This window comes from Ochotona curzoniae, unplaced genomic scaffold, assembly GCF_017591425.1.
Source record: "Ochotona curzoniae isolate NIBS_2020 unplaced genomic scaffold, NIBS_Ocur_1.0 contig_520, whole genome shotgun sequence".
NCBI classification, from domain to species: domain Eukaryota; kingdom Metazoa; phylum Chordata; class Mammalia; order Lagomorpha; family Ochotonidae; genus Ochotona; species Ochotona curzoniae.
The window spans coordinates 1,607,453-1,625,879 of record NW_024466457.1 but is presented as its reverse complement, the minus strand read 5'-3'; the positions used below and the strand labels follow the sequence as shown (position 1 = coordinate 1,625,879).

Here is an 18,427-nt window from a genome sequence, read left to right as displayed (position 1 = left end):
TCTGTAGATCCTGCTTTTGCAATAAAAATAAATACATCTTTTAAAATTTATTCTGGCTTGTGTTGGATTAGCATAATAAGGGGAGAACACAGTTTTATCTTTGAAGTTAGATCCAGGGATAGCTCTGAACAGCACTGATTAATCTACGAGCAGATTTCTATGAGTTAAGTGAGATGAAACTGGGGCCGGCATTTTCCCTGCTAGTTAAATCATTGGTTAGGATGCCTGCATTCCACATTGGAGTATCTGGGGTTTGGTTCCCAGTGCTGCCTCCTGATTTCAGTTTCCTGGTAATGGAGACAGACCTTGAGACAAAGCAGCAGTGATTCCTGCTACCTACAGGGGGGGACCTGAATTCCCGACTGTGGCTTTTGTCTCAATGGATAGCATATCCTACTACCTCCCACCTCAACCTGTGAGTTTCTCAAAAAATGAAAAAAACATTTTTTTTTCAACAAAGTAATTTATTTTTTTTCCTGAGAGAATAAATTCAGTACAATATTTGTTTTCATAACATCCAACATATCCTATGTAAAACTTAACCATGTTCTATGCAGTGACTGTGATGGGGTGATCTAGTTTATTTGACTACCCTCAATGTAATTTATTTGGGTAGCTCTATGGCATTTCAGTGATCAAATGTTTCTCCCTACAGTTACTCCTGCATTCTCAATCAGTTTCTTCTGCACATCATCTAAAGAAAATTTATGTGGTGTGATTACACTCTTTTTAATACCAGGATTTCTAAAACTAAGAAAAGCACCAACATTTAAAACATTAGTGTTCTAGTCAAGGATATTTCAATTAAATTTCATCAGTACATTATACTTAAACTCATGCTAGAAATGTTTAAAACCCAAGGTCTTCTGAGTCACATAATACCAACATTTCATATTAATGAATAAATTACTCAGGTTCTATACAAAGATATTAAGTGATGAGAAACAGAAAAAGCCAAGCTTTCAAGAGTTCTTTTTAAAAAAATACAGAAGTAAACTAATGAACACAACTACACAAAATATACACTAACCAATTTCAAACTAAACTAGTTAAAGATTAACTTTAAAAAATGTATTTTAGAACTTCGTGATACCCTCATAAAAGGCAGGAAACTAAGGGTATTAGAACAATAATTATAGTTACTGTGCATCAGTCTAAAAGATCCATAAAAAGAATATGTTTTGATTCAATTTAAATATTTTAAAATTTAGAATTATTAAATCGATAGTATAATTAAATTTTAAAGAATATACACAAATGATTTGAACATGTTTTATATTCAGTAACTTGCATGGTTTTAACATTGGCATTTTTATCACTAATTTAGGAGAATCAGATGCATTTCCCTCCATATATTTAGGCACTAAGATTTCAAATTTATAAATATGGTAGCATTTTAAATTTTTACATGAATCTTGGGTTATTCTTGTTTTCCTTTGTTCCCTAGGTATTATCCAGTTTTGTAAGGAAAACACTTTTATATCACAATCAAAACTTGTCTTGGTTACTAAACTGTAGCCAGAATTGGGTTACAGTCACTTAGACTCATTATTTGGAATTATACTTACTAAAGCAGAACTAAATGAAACTTATCCCCTAGAAGAATTTCATATTTGCATTTACCTGCACTGCAGAATGGATTTAAGCAATATTTTAGTTGCTAGGAAATACTAACACTTTTTAGCAAACTTGTTGTCTGACTACTCAGAACTGCGGAGTAGTTAATTTTTACCTTTGAGTTCACTTCAAACTATCTGATTCATTCCAAATAGAATATTTTAAAATAAAAGTTAGACTTCATTAAGATACTAACTTTAGATCAGAAAGACAATTAATGTACTGCAAGTGTAACAAGTTCATTAACATCTTTTGGCATGTCTTGATCCATTAACTGGTCAGTTTTTCTTCTTACTGCTGCCATTTCCTTAATGTTTGCTTGTTTCACCTCTCTGGGTCATTAGGCTGCTGCTACTTACACGCTCATGGGTTTTGTCTTCACAGTTCTCCATGTCTGCTTGGCCAGCTGTACTGGCTGTTTTGGGCAAGGTCATCTGCAGAGCACACCACAGAGTAGTGCGTGCTTTCCGTGTCGCCACACACATCTCTTTGACTGCTGAAGCAAGGGCAAACACATCTGTAACACAAAGAGTCAGTGTCATTTCCCATTTGATTTCAGTATCGCATATTTTAAAGAAGTTGACAAGCTATTCCTTTTTTTTTCCCCTTTATTTTTTATTGGAAAGGGAGATTTACAAAGACAAGCAATGATAGGAAGATCTTCCATCCACTGGTTCACTCATTAAATGGCTGCTATGGCCAGAGCTGAGCCAATCTGAAGCCAGGAGGCCTTGGGCCATCCTCTGTTTTCCTAGGCCACAAGCATGGAGTTGGATTGAACCTGGAGCAGTTGGGACACTAACCAGCAGCTATATGGGATGACGACATTTGCAGGTAGAGGATTAGCTTGTTGAGCCACCATGCTGGCCCCTCAGTAGTAGTAAAATTTAAAGAGCCTTAACTCTTGTAAATATTTCTTAATGTTTACATAGCCCTGTGGTGTTCCTAAATGAGCACACATTTTTATTAAAAAAAAAAAAAAGCTATTGATTGCGCAAACCAAGTGTTTTATTTTTTTTAATGCTTAAAAGTATTGATACTGGGGGCCCGGGATAGTGTAGCAGCTAAAGTCCTCGCCCTGAACGTGCCGGGATTCCATATGGGCACTGCTTCTAATCCTGGCTGCCCAGCTTCTCATTCAGCTCCCTGCTTGTGGCCTGGGAAAGCAGTTGAGGACAGCCCAAAGCCTTGGGATCCTGCACCCGCATGGGAGACCTGGAAGCTCCTGGCTTTGGATTAGTTTAGCTCCGGCCATTGTGGCCACTTGGGGAATGAACCAATGGACAGATCTTTCTGTCTCTCCTCTCTGTACATCTGCCTTACCAATAAAAATAAATCTAAAAATGAAATTTACCCATTTTTCCTTAGAACCTGATCTCATTAAATAATTGAATCATTTCACTGCCCCATCAAAAGAATAATTAATATTTGTACCTCTGTCATCTTGGCATCTGGGAACTCCTTGCCTTTGCCGACTTGATGCATTAACAATTTCATCCTTTCTACGTGACTGGACAATGTGAATGGATTCCAAGTGTCTATCAAGAGCAGTTGAGATATTGGCATGAAGAGGAGAGCTTCGGAGACGCTCCATTTTGCCTAGCAAAGTCACAACCTGAGGGAACATTGCAAATTTTGACAAGGCTCATTACTTGAAAGGCACATACATACCATTAACTTAAAAACAAATCTTAGTGATGCAGAATAAAGATAAGAGCACTAAATGCCTCCTAAGACAATACCGAGAGAGAATAAGATTTTTGTGGTTGATTACTGAGAATAAGCAACAATAATAAATTCAAGTATTTCCATGTCACAGATAGTACAAATTTAAAATCTGATATTGTTTTCAGCAAATAAAATAACAACGTGCAAATAGAGAACTGTTAAAAATTAGTGAATTCTTAAAAAAAAAAAAAAGCAATTTGCACTCAGAAGGAAAGGCACTAAGTTGATTACCCTGATATCAAAAGTCTATTTGCACCTTGTGAAAAAGTATTCTCCTTGGGCCCGGTGCGGTGGCCTCACAACTAAAATCCTCGCCTTGCATCAGGCTCCCTTATGGGTGCTGGTTCTTTTCCTGACAGCCCCACTTCTCATCCAGCTCCCTGCTTGAAGCCTGGGAAAGAGTCGAGGACCACCCAAAGCCTTGGGACCCTGCATGCGTGTGGGAGACCCAGAAGAGGCTCCTGGCTCCTAGCTTTGGATTGGCTCTGGCTGTTGGGGCCCTTGGGGAATGAATCATCAGACAGAAGATCTGTCTCTCCTCCTCTTTCTATATATCTGACTTTTCAATAAAAATAAGTAATTCTTAAAAAAAGTATTCCCCTCTTGGAAATCAGAAATATAAATAATAATACTAGTGACAGTATTAAGGAATACAGAAAATTATTAAAATTTACATTGAAGCAATAATCCTGTAATTTTCAAAATTAACAAAATTTTAGAAGGCTCTCAAAACTGATTAAAGAGACTTAAAAAGAACCTTGTATGGAACTGTATCAAGAAAAATGAAAAATAATTTAAAAAAGAAAAATGAAAATTTAAGAGGCTGCATATGTTTGATGTTTCATATGTTTAAACAGTTTCAAATACTAATCTTGGAAGGTTTATGGAAAAATTTAGGATTTGAATATCAAGTAAATAATTGCCTCAGAGAACTAAATAACTTAATAATTCACATTAGAACTTGGTGTTCTTTACTAACTGGAAAATATAGAAAAATAAACCTCTCAGACCTGGTACAATGGGTCAACGGGCTAATCCTCACCTCTAAGTGCTGGGATTTCGTGTGGGCACCAGTTTGTTGTCCTGGCCACTCCACTCCCCATCCAGCTTCCTGCTTGTGGCCTGGGAAGGCAGCAGAGGATGGCCCAAGTCATGTACCCACATGGGAGATCCAGAAGAAGCTCCTGGTTTCAGATTGGTACGAGTCAGCTCCCACTGTTGTGGCCATTTGGGGAGTGGACAAACTGATGGAGGATCTCTGTCTCTCCTTTGTGTAAATTTGCCTTTGCAATAAAAATAAATAAATCTTTAAAACAAAAAGCAAGCAAAAACTCCAGTAACTGCGAGTTTATAGGTAAAATTATGATAATATGGAAATATGATGACAACTTTTTTTTTTTTAGATTTATTCATTTTTATTGGAAAGTCAGATATACAGAGAGCAGGAAAGACAGGAAGATCTTCCATCTGCTGATTCACTCCCCAAGTGGCTGCAATGGCCAGAACTGAGTCAATCCGAAGGCAGGAGCTTCTTTCAGGTCTCCCACATGAGTGCAGGGTCCCAAGACCTTGGGCTGTCCTTGACTGCTTTCCCAGGCCAGTAGGAAGATGGATGGGGAGCAGGGCTGCCAGGACATGAACTGGCGCACATATGGGATCCCGGCACGTTCAAGGCAAGGACTTAAGCTCCTAGCATATCATGCTGGCCCCCCCTCCTTTTTTTTTTTTTTTTAAATTTGTGAGAGTGAGACAGAAAGAAAGCTCACTCCCCACAGGCCTTCAAAGGCTAGGGCTGCACCCAGCCTGAAGCTAGAAGCCAAGAAATCAAGTCAAGCTTCTCAGCAGATGGCAAGAACCGAATTACTTGAGCCTTCATTTTCACTTAGGTGGAATGTAGCTACAGGAAGGCATCAAACCCAGTCACTATAATATAGTAATTGCGTGGGTTTTTTTTTCTCTTTTTAAAAATGTATTTACTTGAGGGCCCAGTAACCATTTCTCACGATAAATATAGCTTGCAATCAAGCTAGAAAACAAACTTTTGTGGGGTTGGCAATGTGCTATGGGTAAAGTTGCCACCTGCGGCGCCAGCATCCCCTATAGAGATTTGTTCAAGCAAAGCTGTTCCATCTCTGATTCAGCTCCTTGCTAATGTGCCTGGGAAAGCAGCAGAATATGGCTCAAGTGCTTGAGCCCCTGCACCTATGCGGGAGACCTAGACGAGCTCCTGGCTTTGGTCTGGCTCAGTCCTTGCTGTTGGGGTCATTTGGTGAGTGAACTAGCAGATGAAAATTCTCTAAATCTCTGCCTTTAAAACAAACTGCAAATTAATAATATAAATTTAATAAATAAGAATAAAATCTTTTAGAATTCCAACCTGATGAAATGTTGTAAAAATAATCAAGCAATTAAAGAATATACCACTAGATGTTTTTATAGCTTACTCTGGCTTGTTCTCGTAGTTCATCCACAATTAAGCGATCGACTCTAGATGGGTTAGAGGTCAGCCTTGGAATTGGAGTATTGTTAGTACTGGATACTTTTTTTCCTGGATAATTCTTAGCAAGGGCTAATTCAGTCTGTAAAAAATCATGTAACTTTTAGATGTTGAGCTTTCTAAACATAATTCATGAATAATGTTCTTCATTGGCTCAAGAAATAGAAAATCACTCATTTGTCTTGCTATCATAATAAATCCAAACCATAGTACATTGTTTTTCTGTCATGCTTAATGCATAAAAATGCCTGGATATTTCAACAGTTTAATACTAAAAACATTTCAAAGACATAGCCTTTTAAGGAAAAAAAAATCTACTTCACTGACAAACTTAGAAATTTTAGAACATAAACATGTCAAGGTTTTTTAATGCTCAAATAACTATAATTCCTTACAGTAATGAGACAAATACTGTACATTATAGAGGGGTTTAACTTAGAAATAAGGTGAGTACTCAGACAAGTGTAAGGTAGGTAGACAGTGAAGACAGGCAAAGGAACATACTCAGTGACTCCTCCATCAACAACTTTACATTACCTTTTTTCTCTCTTTCTCTAGTGCCCTCCATTGTTCATAACACTCTTCTAGGCGAATGTGAAGTTCGCTGGCTGGTCCACTACGGGTTTTAATTGGTCTTTGAAATCCAAATGTTGGCACAAAACCAGAAAAGGAATTATCACCATACATCATATCATTAAAATAAGGGTATAAATGGCTTAAGTCATCATAAGAAAACAAATCATAGGAATCCAACAGTGGAACAACTGAATGGCCAAATGGGTGGGTGGCTCTTAAGGGAAACCCATTTGAACCAAGTTGTTGAAAACCCTGATTATGCCTTAAATCTCCCATCATATAATTACTCGAAAAGCATGATGCCTGTGTGCGACCCACACGGCTATTAATGTTGCTGTCACCACTTCCTTGTCTGTGGCTGTTAAAATGACCCTGTGACTCCAGAAGATCTTGATATGCATTTTGAGGTAAGGCATCTAAATGCTTTGGACCTTCGTCAGGATCAAAATGTCCACTCTGGGGCTTGGCTTGGAAATTATGTTTGTTTACATTTTCAATGATCCCATACTGCTGAATTGAGTAGCTATCACAAAATCCATTTGGCTGCTTTATTTTTTTATCAGTAACTGACTCAAAGAGATTTTCTTCTCCAGTCTTTGTCAGTCCTTCCATATGATTGACAGATTGGATTCTTTCTGCACCATTGTAACTGAGATCAAAACTGGAAAATGCTGAAGGGTTGTCTTGACAATACTTCTGAAATAAATTACTATTTGGGGTTAAATTTGTGGATGATAGTTGGGGGAAATCTGAATGGCTAGGACCTTTTGAAGCTACATTTAAATGGCTATTTAATTTCATCAAGTTACCTTGATTTCGATAAGGAATAGGAGTGTTAGTTTTTGTTTGAATATTCATCCATGTTGGTCTGTTTACATTGATACCTCCTGAAGATGTTGCTGAGTTTGATAATAAATTCATTGATTTAAAATACTCAGAACTTGGGGGATCAGGCTTAGCAAACTGCTGCTTTTCTGCGACATTTGCAAAATCATTATTAGTTGGACAAGCTGAGTGAGGTTTTAATACATATTCTGGTTTCAAGCCAAAATCAGCAGCAAATGCTGCTTCTTTCACAAACTGTTTCTCTGCCAGATGTGGTGTAGTTTTGGGAAATGTGAAATTCTGTTGGTCCAGTATTGTCTCCTCCATTTTTTTCTGATTTGCTGGTTTAACCTGAAATAATTTTGTATAGGTGTCTGCTTCTATGGTTGGTGTTTCAGCTGTGCCATTAGCTATTTTTTTGCTATCTTGTACACTAAAATTGGAACATTTATTAAGCTTAGCCTTAGGATGAGCATATTCTGGGTGTCTACAATAATCTGGGTTTTCATTATATCTGTTAAATTGGGAAAGAAGCATCTCTGCACGTTTTTGCTGTAATGGTGCTTCAAGACCTTTAGCACACATCTTCTCTCTTCCGTAAGGATAAGTATCAACAACTGATTCTTTCATGATATCAGACAGACCTGTTTGTGGTGTAAAGCAGTTTTTGATAAATGGATATTCTTGAAATGTTGCCTTAGCTGTATCATTTGTCTGGATATTATAACAGTTAGAATGATCATTTCGTGATGGGTACATCCACTGTTCTTCAAGGTCTAGACCAGTAAATCCATGATAAAGTTCATCTATTTTTTGCTGTGGTGTGAGGTTACTATTATGCAGGTACTGCTTTTCCACTGCTGACACAGACTCGCCACTATAAAAAGCTTGCTGAGAGATGGCTGTGTCTATTGGCCTTTTGGTTTCTGTTAAAAGGTCATGGTGATCTGCAAATCTGTTGTTCATTGGCCAAACTGACTTTAAATTGGAGGAGCAGGTCCTAGAACAAGTAAATATACTTAATTACAATTTATGTTGTAAAGACTTTTTAGTGGAGAAGGTAGGAAATCCTTTCAAAACCATTTATCTTGTCACACTACACCTCACCATTCTCAAATCCTTTTTTAACCCTGCATTATATGCCTACCGTTACCTCCAAATTATTCTCTATCACACAAATGTACTATATGGTATATAATTGCAGTAATGTGTCATAGAACATTTCAGTAGTGACAGACTGAACATATGTGTAGGACTATTGTTCTGATAAACTATAATGGGGTTGAAAAATTCCCAATGCCTAGTGATATGATATGATGTCATCATGATGTTGTCATAGCAAATGTGTTATTCAAATGTTTGTGGTGTTGTGGCTGATGGTCATGTAAAAATACAGTACATACATTTATAATATATAATACTTGGTAACAAATGATTGTTACTAGTTTATGTTTTTTCTAGATTTATTTCCACTAGAATGTACTGCCTCTAACAAAAGCTTGCTATGAAAAGGGCATCATGTTACACTGGTAGCAGCCTTAGATGTCTTCTGATTGCATTAAGGGCCCTGTCAAGTGCTTGGCATAAACCAGTAGGATTGTTTACATGAAAACAGCATACACACATTTTTTAGATTGTGTCCTGCTGTTAAGTGTGGCTACATTAATTTTAATTTTAAAACATCTTCACTGTACTTTCCCAAAGCTATTAACTAAGTCTAAGGTTAGTGATTTCATGGGCCTGTATGAACTGTTTATAGTAAGTGAAATATAAATGAGTTTTTCCTTTACTTATGTTATACATAATATGACATAAACATTATTGACCAAAATGTCTCTATAAAATCTTAACTGTTTTTGAAATAACATATTTTAAATTAGTTACACATCTGCTATATATTTCTCTACTTCTGAAATAGGATTCTTAGGTAATACTAATTCCATACCCAAATAAAACAAATATCATTTTAAAAACTTTTGGCATGGTGGCATAACAGGTTAATCCTCAGCCTATGGCACCAGCGTCCCAATTGGGTGCCTTTTTGTATCCCAGCTGCTGCACTTCCAATCAAGCTCCCGGCTTATGGCCTAGGAAAGCACTGGAAAGGCAGATTTACAGAGAGGAGAGACAGAGAAAAGTATCTTCTATCCACTGATTCACTTCCCAAGTGGTCCCAACGGCCAGAGCTAAACCGATCCGAAGGCAGGAGCAAGGAGCTTCTTCTAGGTTCCCACATGGGTGCAGGGTCCCAAGGCTTTGGGCCATCCTCAACTGCTTTCCCAGGCCACAAACAGGGAGCTGGAAGGGAAGTGGTGCTGCCGGGATTAGAACTGGTGCCCACATGGAATCCCAGCGCATGCAAGGTGAGGACTTACCACTAGGTTACTGCACTGGGCCCAATAAATAGATGTTAAAACCCTCCTATATGTATTTCTGCACAGCAATAATACAGACAATTTATTCCTTAGGTCTTATGTACAAAAGGCCCTTGGGATTTATATTCTTTAAGCCAACTTTTAGCTCATGAGCTCACGAGAAATAGTTTTGAATTAGGCAGGACTAATTTTTCAAGTAAAAGTTCAGCAAATAAAACCTTAGATTGAATTTTCAGTTACATGGCAAGTACTTCAGCAAAATAAGGCTTTTATCAAAATTTTAACTAAGATATCTGTCAGATGACCCACTATTAAGTAAAAGTTAATAAGGCATTTTAGCCTATAATATGTGGATTAAAAGCTTATTATATACTATAAAACTTAAATAATCTACTAACCCTTCAGCAAAATATGGCTGTGACTTATCTTGTTCTTCCAAAATGTTAGACACAAGTCCATATAAGTCTGTTTCGCTGCCATAGTCATTTCTTTCAGTTTGAATCCTAAAAATAAATACCACATGAGGTATGATATATTGATGCAGACTTACTCTACCACTTTTTCTATATAATATTTGTATTTAATTTACACCATCACTTCAAGTAAAGAGAGGGCAAGGCATTTGGCACTTATGTATGATATATATCCTACATAACTCTTTCTCTTTTATTTCAAATCTTATGTCTAGTATAAGGTATAATTACCTCATTTCTCCACATCACACAATACTAATTTTAGGTGATCAAAATATAAATCTCTGACCCACACTGTCACGAACATTCTTGGTACCAAGCTGTTCCTGAAAGCACATCTGCTCATTCTGTTAACACTTGCTTGAGATTCTCATTTGTGATTTGGAAACTACATGAACCAATTGCTCTATTTTTGTGACTTTATATTCTAAATATTGGATGGATAAGTGAAATGCATTATGGTAATCCTATATACAAAATAAATTTTCAATTCATTAAATATAACAAATTTGAGGTCTGTCCTTAAATGGTTGCCAAAGTAGTTCCTGGTTCAAGTTCCATGTACTAGAAATCCTGCCTAGTGAATAAGCTATTTAAATATTGTAAAACATAAAAACCACAACCATATGTAAAATTTGTACCTTTTACTTAATAGGGTATTTGCATATTTTCTTCCTTACAAGTAATATTTTGCCATTCTAGGTTGTAACTGCTTACTTTTCTCTACTTATTTCTAACATTTCAGTGTTGGGATACTTTATAAATAAATTATCTTATATTTGCATAACACTCAAATATGTAATTAATTTTCATAACATCATGGGGTAGATAGATATCAATAACCAGTTATTATCTGTTGAATGGATGAATGATAATTTATGAAGAAACTTGTATTTTACATAGGTATATGACTTGCCAAACTGTTTATTTACTGAACAAATTGTTTGCCAAAAAGTATTACTTTTTCAATTATATCATGCCTTAATAAACATTCAATATAAAATTTTTCTGTATAACAATGTATTACCATATACCTAGAAAAATACTCAGTGTGGGCCCAGCATAATAACCTAGTGGCTAAATCCTTGCCTTGCATGTGCCAGGAGCCCACATGGGCACCGGTTTCTCCACTTCCCTTCCAGCTCCCTGCTTGTGGCCTGGGAAAGCAGTGGAGGATGGCTCAACGCCTTGGGACCCCACACCTATGTGGGAGACCGAGAAGAAGCTTTAGGCTCCTGGCTTCAGGCTGGCTTAGCTCTGATCAAAGTGGCCATTTGGGGAGTGAACCGTGGATGGAAGATCTTTCTCTCTGTCTCTCCTCTCTGTAAATCTGCCTTTCCAACAACAACAACAACAACAAAAAAAAAAAAAAAAAAAAAAGAGAGAGAGAGAGAGAGATACATTGTTAATAACTATTACTAGAGGTGAGGATACAGAATGAAGCTCACCAGCCTGGTGGCAGTGTGGCCTAATGGCTAAAGGCTAAAGTCCTCGCCTTGAATGCATTGGGATCCCATATGGACGCCGGTTCTAATCCTGGCTGCTCCACTTCCCTTCCAGCTCCCTGCTTGTGGCCTAGGAAAGCAGTGGAGGGTGGCCCAAAGCCTTGGGACCCTGCACCCATGTGGGAGACCTGGAGGAAGTTCCTAGCTCCTGGCTCCAGATTGGCATAGCACTGGCCGTGATGGAAGATCTTCTTCTCTATCTCTCCTCCTCTCTGTATATCTGACTTTGTAATAAAAATAAATAAATCTTTTTTTAAAAAAGAATGAAGCTCACATATTTTTTGATAGTTTGAATTTGTTCAGTAACATGCATCAACTTAGAAAATATTTTTGCAGGGCCCGGCGCGGTGGCACAGTGGTTAAGGTCCTCGCCTTGCACGCCCGGGATCCCATATGGGCGCCGGTTCTAATCCCGGCAGCCCCGCTTCCCTTCCAGCTCCCTGCCTGTGGCCTGGAAAAGCAGTCGAGGACGGCCCAAAGCTTTGGGAACCTGCACCCACGTGGGAGACCCGGAAGAGGCTCCTGGCTTTGGATCGGCATAGTATCGGTCGTTGCGCTCACTTGGGGAGTGAATCATCAGACGGAAGATCTTCCTCTCTGTCTCTCCTCTCTGTATATCTATCTGCCTTTCCAATGAAAAAATAATAAAAATAAATCTTTAAAAAAAAAGAAAATATTTTTGTATTATATAGTGTATTTAAGTGATTAGAGAATTTATCATGTTTTAAAATTTTACTTATTTAATTAATTGGATTAAACAAGTAAGTTTATTTCCTGGTTAAACTAAAAGTGCATTAGCACCTATCAATAGTTCCATTATATATAATTAAAATAAACATAGAAATAACCCTTCCTTTGGCTGCTCTTTACAGTGTTCCCACTAGATTCTACACCTCTTTCCAACCCTCACCACACCAACGTACTCACAGTGCCTGACATGTCACTGCAAGTCCCATCATCCTCACCAGCATCAGCTTAACTGAAAGATTATCAAGGCAGACAAACCACTTGCCACGCTAATTCTAGTGTCCCCAATAGGACACTAGACACAGAACAGGCCTTAATGATTGGTTGAATTGAATAAAAATAATTAAAATCCCTGTGTCTGATAAAACTTCACTGTGTATATAGAAAGAGAAAAAAGTAACTGAAAACAGATTTGGGTAAAAAACCAGATCTAGTAATTGTCATATCTCATCAAGAATTACTCCCTAAAGGTTATCCCCAATGAATTTAAAAAGTAACAAAGTAAAAATTATTTACAAATAATTGCTTTTCTGAAAGTCTGACCAACATAAAATCATAATGCTACAACATTAAAATGTTGACCCAGGGAATAAAGAGCTAATACATCTCTCTTGCTGTGTAATGAAACTTCATTTAACAAGAGAAATCTAAGTTACCTGTTCTTTACAGTGATCTGAGAATTAGAAGCTTGTTTAATATCATCTCCGTAAGTAGACCATGGTGCATAGAAAAGTGAAGGGTCTACAGAACTTGAATATTCTGCTGAAGAAAGTGGAGTGTACGTCTGCCTTAGATCTACACTGTCTTCACTCTGAAAATTTTAAGAAAGGTTTTTATATCAAGGACATCAAAATTTCATTTCTTACAGAATTTTAGGAAAATAATAAGAAATTAGAGGAACTAATAAACATAAAAGTTAGGAAAATATGGATCCTGCCTTCCCATCCAGCTCCCTGGTTGTGGCCTGGGAAAGTAGTCGAGGACAGCCCAAAGCCTTGGGACCCTGCACCCGTCTGGGAGACCTGGAAGAAATTCCTGGCTCTTGATCAGTGCAGCTCTGGCTGTTGTAGCCACTTGGGCAGTGAATCAAAGGAAGGAAGATTTTCCTGTTTCTCTTTCTCTCTGTATATCTGACTTTCCAATAAAAATAAATGAATAAATCTGCTTTTAAAAAGTTAGGAAAAGTACATTGAAATACTTAGCTACTTAAGCTTACTTTATAGTAGAGATTTATACATTTGTTGTGTAAATCATCAGATAACAAATATTTTAGAATTGCTATCCATGGTGCGGTAGCTGAGTGGCTGAAGTCCTCACCTTACACGTGCCGGGATCACATATGGGCACCGGTTCCTGTCCTGATGACCCCACTTCCCATTCAGCTCCCTGCTTGTGGCCTGGGAAAGCAGTCAGGGATGGTCCAAAGCCTTGGGACCCTGTACCCACGTGGGGGACCTGAAGGAGACTCTGGGCTCCTGGCCTCGGATCAGACCAGCTCTGGCCATTGGGGCCACTTGAGGAGTGAATCAATGGATGGATCTGCCTCTCTGTCTCTTCTCTCTCTGTATATCTGACTTTCCAATAAAAATAAATAAATCTTTAAAAAAAAACATATTAACTGTGCAACACTAAATTTATAGTATAATAGCAAAATATGAAAATTAATAGTTTCCAATTTCCCATCTCTAAGATCTCAAAATATTTTACATTCATTTGCTTAAATTCTGAGTACTATTTCAAACATGTTTAACACTGTATTCTAAAGGTGGGGAAACTTAATCATGAAAGAGATTTTTCTGAGAGTGCCACTGCAATTTCTGTTGGAAGCAGTTTTTACAATGACCTGAAAAGAATATACTGGACCCAGCATGGTAGCCTAGTGCCTAAAGCCCTTGCCTTGCATGTGCTGGTATCCCAAATGGGCGCTGATGTCCTGGCTGCTCCACTTCCCTTCCAGCTCCTTTCTTGTGGCCTGGGAAGGCAATGGAGGACGTGGTCCTTGCAGCCATGAAAGAGACCTGGAGGAAGCTCCTGGCTCCTGGCTTTGGATCGGCTCAACTCCAGCCATTGTGGCCACTTGGGGAGTAAACCCACAGATGAAGATCTTTCTCTCTGTCTCTCCTTGGCCCCACAAATCTGTCTTTCCAATAAAAATAAATGAATCTTTAAAAAAGCAACTAATGTAATGTTGTGGATTAAAGTATAATTATACTTGAAATATCTGAATTATTTTTCAGTTAATACATTTAGAAAAGGCCCAGAGTGATAGCGTAGTTAGTGGTTAAAGTCCTCGCCTTGCATGCGCCAGGATCCCATATTGGTGCCAGTTCTAATCCCGGCGGCCCCACTTCCCATCCAACTCCCTGCATGTGTCCTGGAAAAGCAGTTGAGGATGGCCCAAAGCCTTGGGACCCTGCACCCATGTGGGAGACCTGGAAGAAGCTCCTGGCTCCTGGCTTCAGGTTGGCTCAGCACCAGCCGTTGTGGTCACTTGGGGAGTGAACCATCGGCCAAGCGATCTTCCTCTCTGTCTCTCCTCCTCTCTGTATATCTGACTTTCCAATAAAAACAAATAAATCTTAAGAAAAAATTCCTAAAATTCATGTCCTGATTAAATAACTTCAACTGAAATGGACTTACATTACACTAAGTCCTAATTTGTGTCAGAAAACCAAATTTCTTAAAGGTAAGGTAAATGGTAGCAAGTAAGTAAAGTTATTGTTACAGCCAGAGAAGAAAATGTTAATCTTTAAATCCCTAACAGTATGTTTCTACCCACATACAAAAAATTTTTTAAGGAAAGATGAATTTTCGGTCTTACAAAAATTTTCTGGGGCTGGTGGTTGCGGGGCAGCGAGTCAAGCTGCTCCCTGTGCCATGCGCAGCTCCCTGCCAGGGTGCAGGAGAAACAGAGAAGATGGCCAAGGTACCCTGGCTCCTGCACCCGGGGACTTTGAAAAAGCTGTGGGCTCCTCGCCCAGCCCGCCCCCCTGTGGTCATTTGCAGAGTGCACAACCGGATGGAGCTGCTATCTTGGGTAATTGCCTTTCAAAAAAAAAATTTTTTTTTTTAATAAAAAACTTCTGACATTTCTGGCATCACGTTAAGTTGAAGACAGGCTGGTAACAAGGATCCTGGAGGAACTTTATCTCTTCACTCCTCTTCAATAGCCTGTGTTGAGGGGTCGGGGTGTTCTGGTCCAGAACCCAAGGGAGAGAAGGTGGGAGAGGTGCTTTGGGTTCGAGGGTCGGGGCGTGGACGTGGGAGGGGGTTTGGGGTTCGGGGTTCAGGGCACGGACGTGAGCGGGGACGGGGTTTCAGGGTTCAGGGCGTCGGGGTCCGCGGACCTGCGGTTTGTAGCAGTCGTAGAAGGAGGCGGAGCCCGTGAGCAGCGCGCTGTTGAAGACGTCGGTTAACCTGCCGCTGGGGTCGGTGCCCAGGTTCCAGCAGCGACTCGCACCTCCCCGGAACGCCACCTTGGGCTGCAGCGACAAGGGCGGCAGGACGGGTCGAGGGGTCGCCGGCGGCCGCGCGGGGTCCCGGGCCGCCCCGTCCTCCCCTCAGGCGCCCCGCGTGTCGCCGCCCTCCCTGACAGGCCCGCGCGCCCGCTCGGTGTCGCCGCCCGACGGGAAGGCCGCGGCGGCCTCAGGGGGCGTGGGGACCCCTCCGGCCCCGGGACCCCCCGTCAGCCGCCCCGAGCCCGCGCCCACCCTGCTCGGCCCCCGCGGCGTCGCGACCCACTCCCCGGCCCCCGTGCTGCCCACTCCCTCCGCCCCGTCCGGCCTCCTCAGAGAACCCAGTCCCTCGGTCCGCGTCGTCGTCGTCGTCGTCGGGCCGCCCCACTGGACTCCTAACCGTCCCCATGGCCGCCCGTTACCTCACATCCCTCCCTCAGGCCTCGCGTGTGACGGGGCGGGCGGGTCTCTCCGCCTCTCACCTCCATTGGGCCCCTCCTGGACTAGGCACAGTTCCTGGGGAGGTGGCGGCCACGGGGCTGAGGGGAGGCGTCGAGGCCTCCTCGGGCCGCTCCCCGCCGTCCCCGGCCGCCGCCTGGAGCTGGTCTGAGGGTGAAAGGGGCACGGCGGGCAGGGACACTCAGGGAGAGGCCGTTACATCGCGACCCGCTCGCGACCCCGCAGCCGCCCTCCTCGCCCCGCCCCTTTGAGTGAGGCCCGCCTCCCGCTTCGCACCCCTCCATTGGTCCGCTGCGCAGCCAATAAGCGGGGGCTGTTCCCCCCCAGACACCGGGGAGCGGTTAGTTCACCTCACTAGGCTACCGCATGGAGCTTTTCCCGCTCGAAGTCAGCGTGACTGCGATTGGCTCCGATGGGCCAGCACCAGCCTAGCGATTGGTTGATAGGTCAGAGGAGGGGTGGGGCGTGGGAGAAGCACCAGCCTACCCGGTAGGTAAGTGATGGAGATACTGGGAAGATTTCACAAGCCACCCAGCAACAGAGATGTAAACCTGACCATCTGACCCTACGCTATACGCACCTTGAGCCAATATTTTCGTCTTTGGTCCTTCTCCTTGCTCCCAGAATCCTTTGTAGCTGAAACCCACGGGGGCCTTGTACCCGTTTTCACGGGAAAGATACCATTAGGGTTGGGATAGTTGGGAGAGACACCCTAAGTGTGACAGGCCCAGACACTGGGAGGTTGTGAACATTTGGGTGTGAAGGTGACTTCTGAACAAAGTTCATTCTGACCTTTATGATACAAGGACCCTTCCGAGCACCTGGCCAGCCATTCACAGCAGTATTACTGGGGGTGTGAGGTCTCAGAAAAATATTTTTGGTCCCCCAGAAGACAATGCTTTTAAAATGCATGCACTGACGGGGGTATTTGGCTCCGTGGTTAGAATGCTGCCTGAGGCGTGGAGTGCCAGGCCCGAGTGCTGCGGATTGTACTCCCAGCTTCAGGTGCTGGGTCCCTGCACACCGCCTGGTAGAGCTGGCAGACTACACTGATTCCTGGGTATCTGGGAAGTGAACCGGCACAGGGGAGTACTTTTTTTTTTAAGCTTTATTTTCTTGACTTGAAAGAATTACTGAGAGGGCACAGCATGCACCGGGTTTCCATATGGGCTCTGGTTCATATCCTCCACTTGCTATGCAGCCCCCTGCTTGTGGCCTGGGAGGGCAGTAGAGGATGCCCCAAAGTCTTGGGACCTTCACCCATGTGGGAGACCAGAAAGAAGCTTCAGGTTCCTGGCTTTGGATCAATTCAGCTCTGGACATCATGGCCACTTGGGGAGTGAACTAGGGGATGGGAGAGCTTTCTATCTCCTGCTCTCTGTAAATCTGCCTTTTCAATAAATCTTTTTTAAAAAAAGAATTAATAAGATACTCAGGAAGCATAAGAGAGAACCTTTTAAAAAAATAAGATTTATTTATTTTTGCTGGAAAGGCAGATATAGAGAAAGGAGGAAAGACAGAACAGGATTTTCCATCTGATGATTCATTCCCCAAGTGGCCACAACGGTTGGAGTTGAGCCAATCAGAAGCCAGGAGCTTCTTCCAGGTTTCACAGGTGGGTGCAGGGTCCCAAGGCTTTGGGCCGTCCTTGACTGCTTTCCCAGGCCACAAGCAGGGAGCTGGATGGGAATCAGGGCTGCCAGAATTAGAACTGGTGTCCATATGGGATCCCTGCACATTCAAGGTGAGGACCTTATCCGCTAGGCTATGGTACCTGGCCCAAGAGAGAAAATCTTTGGTCTGCTGGTTCATTCCCCAAATAGCCACAAAAGCTGGAGCTGGGCCAATCCAAAGCCAGGAGCCACTGCGCTTGCTTGGGGAGTGAATCATTGGATGGAAGATCTTTCTCTCTGTCTCTCCTCTCTGTATATTTGACTTTGCAATAAAAATAAATCTTTTTTTAAAAAAAGATTTATTTATTTTTATTGGAAAGACAGACTTATGGGACCAAGGAGAGACAGAGAGAAAGATCTTCATCAGTGGGTTCACTCCCCAAGTGGCCACAATGGCTGGAGTTGAGCTGATCCAAAGCCAGGAGCCAGGAGCTTCCTGCGGGTCTCTTTCATGGCTGCAAGGTCCCAAGGCTTTCCATCCTCCACTGCTTTCGCAG

General features: G+C 41.4%; 1 protein-coding gene across 1 annotated transcript; it reads right to left on the bottom strand.

Annotated features, from left to right (window-relative positions):
• Window positions 1–449: 449 nt before the first annotated feature.
• MEIOC (meiosis specific with coiled-coil domain) lies at window positions 450–16,286 on the bottom strand. Its single transcript, XM_040989188.1, has 8 exons — window positions 16,221–16,286; window positions 15,691–15,825; window positions 13,000–13,154; window positions 10,017–10,121; window positions 6,380–8,243; window positions 5,790–5,924; window positions 3,052–3,232; window positions 450–2,134 (listed from the first exon to the last, which is right to left on the bottom strand). The coding sequence occupies exons 1-8, from the start codon at window positions 16,284–16,286 to the stop codon at window positions 1,926–1,928; spliced, it is 2,850 nt and encodes a 949-aa protein (XP_040845122.1). The 3' UTR covers window positions 450–1,925.
• Between the last annotated feature and the right edge of the window lie 2,141 nt (window positions 16,287–18,427).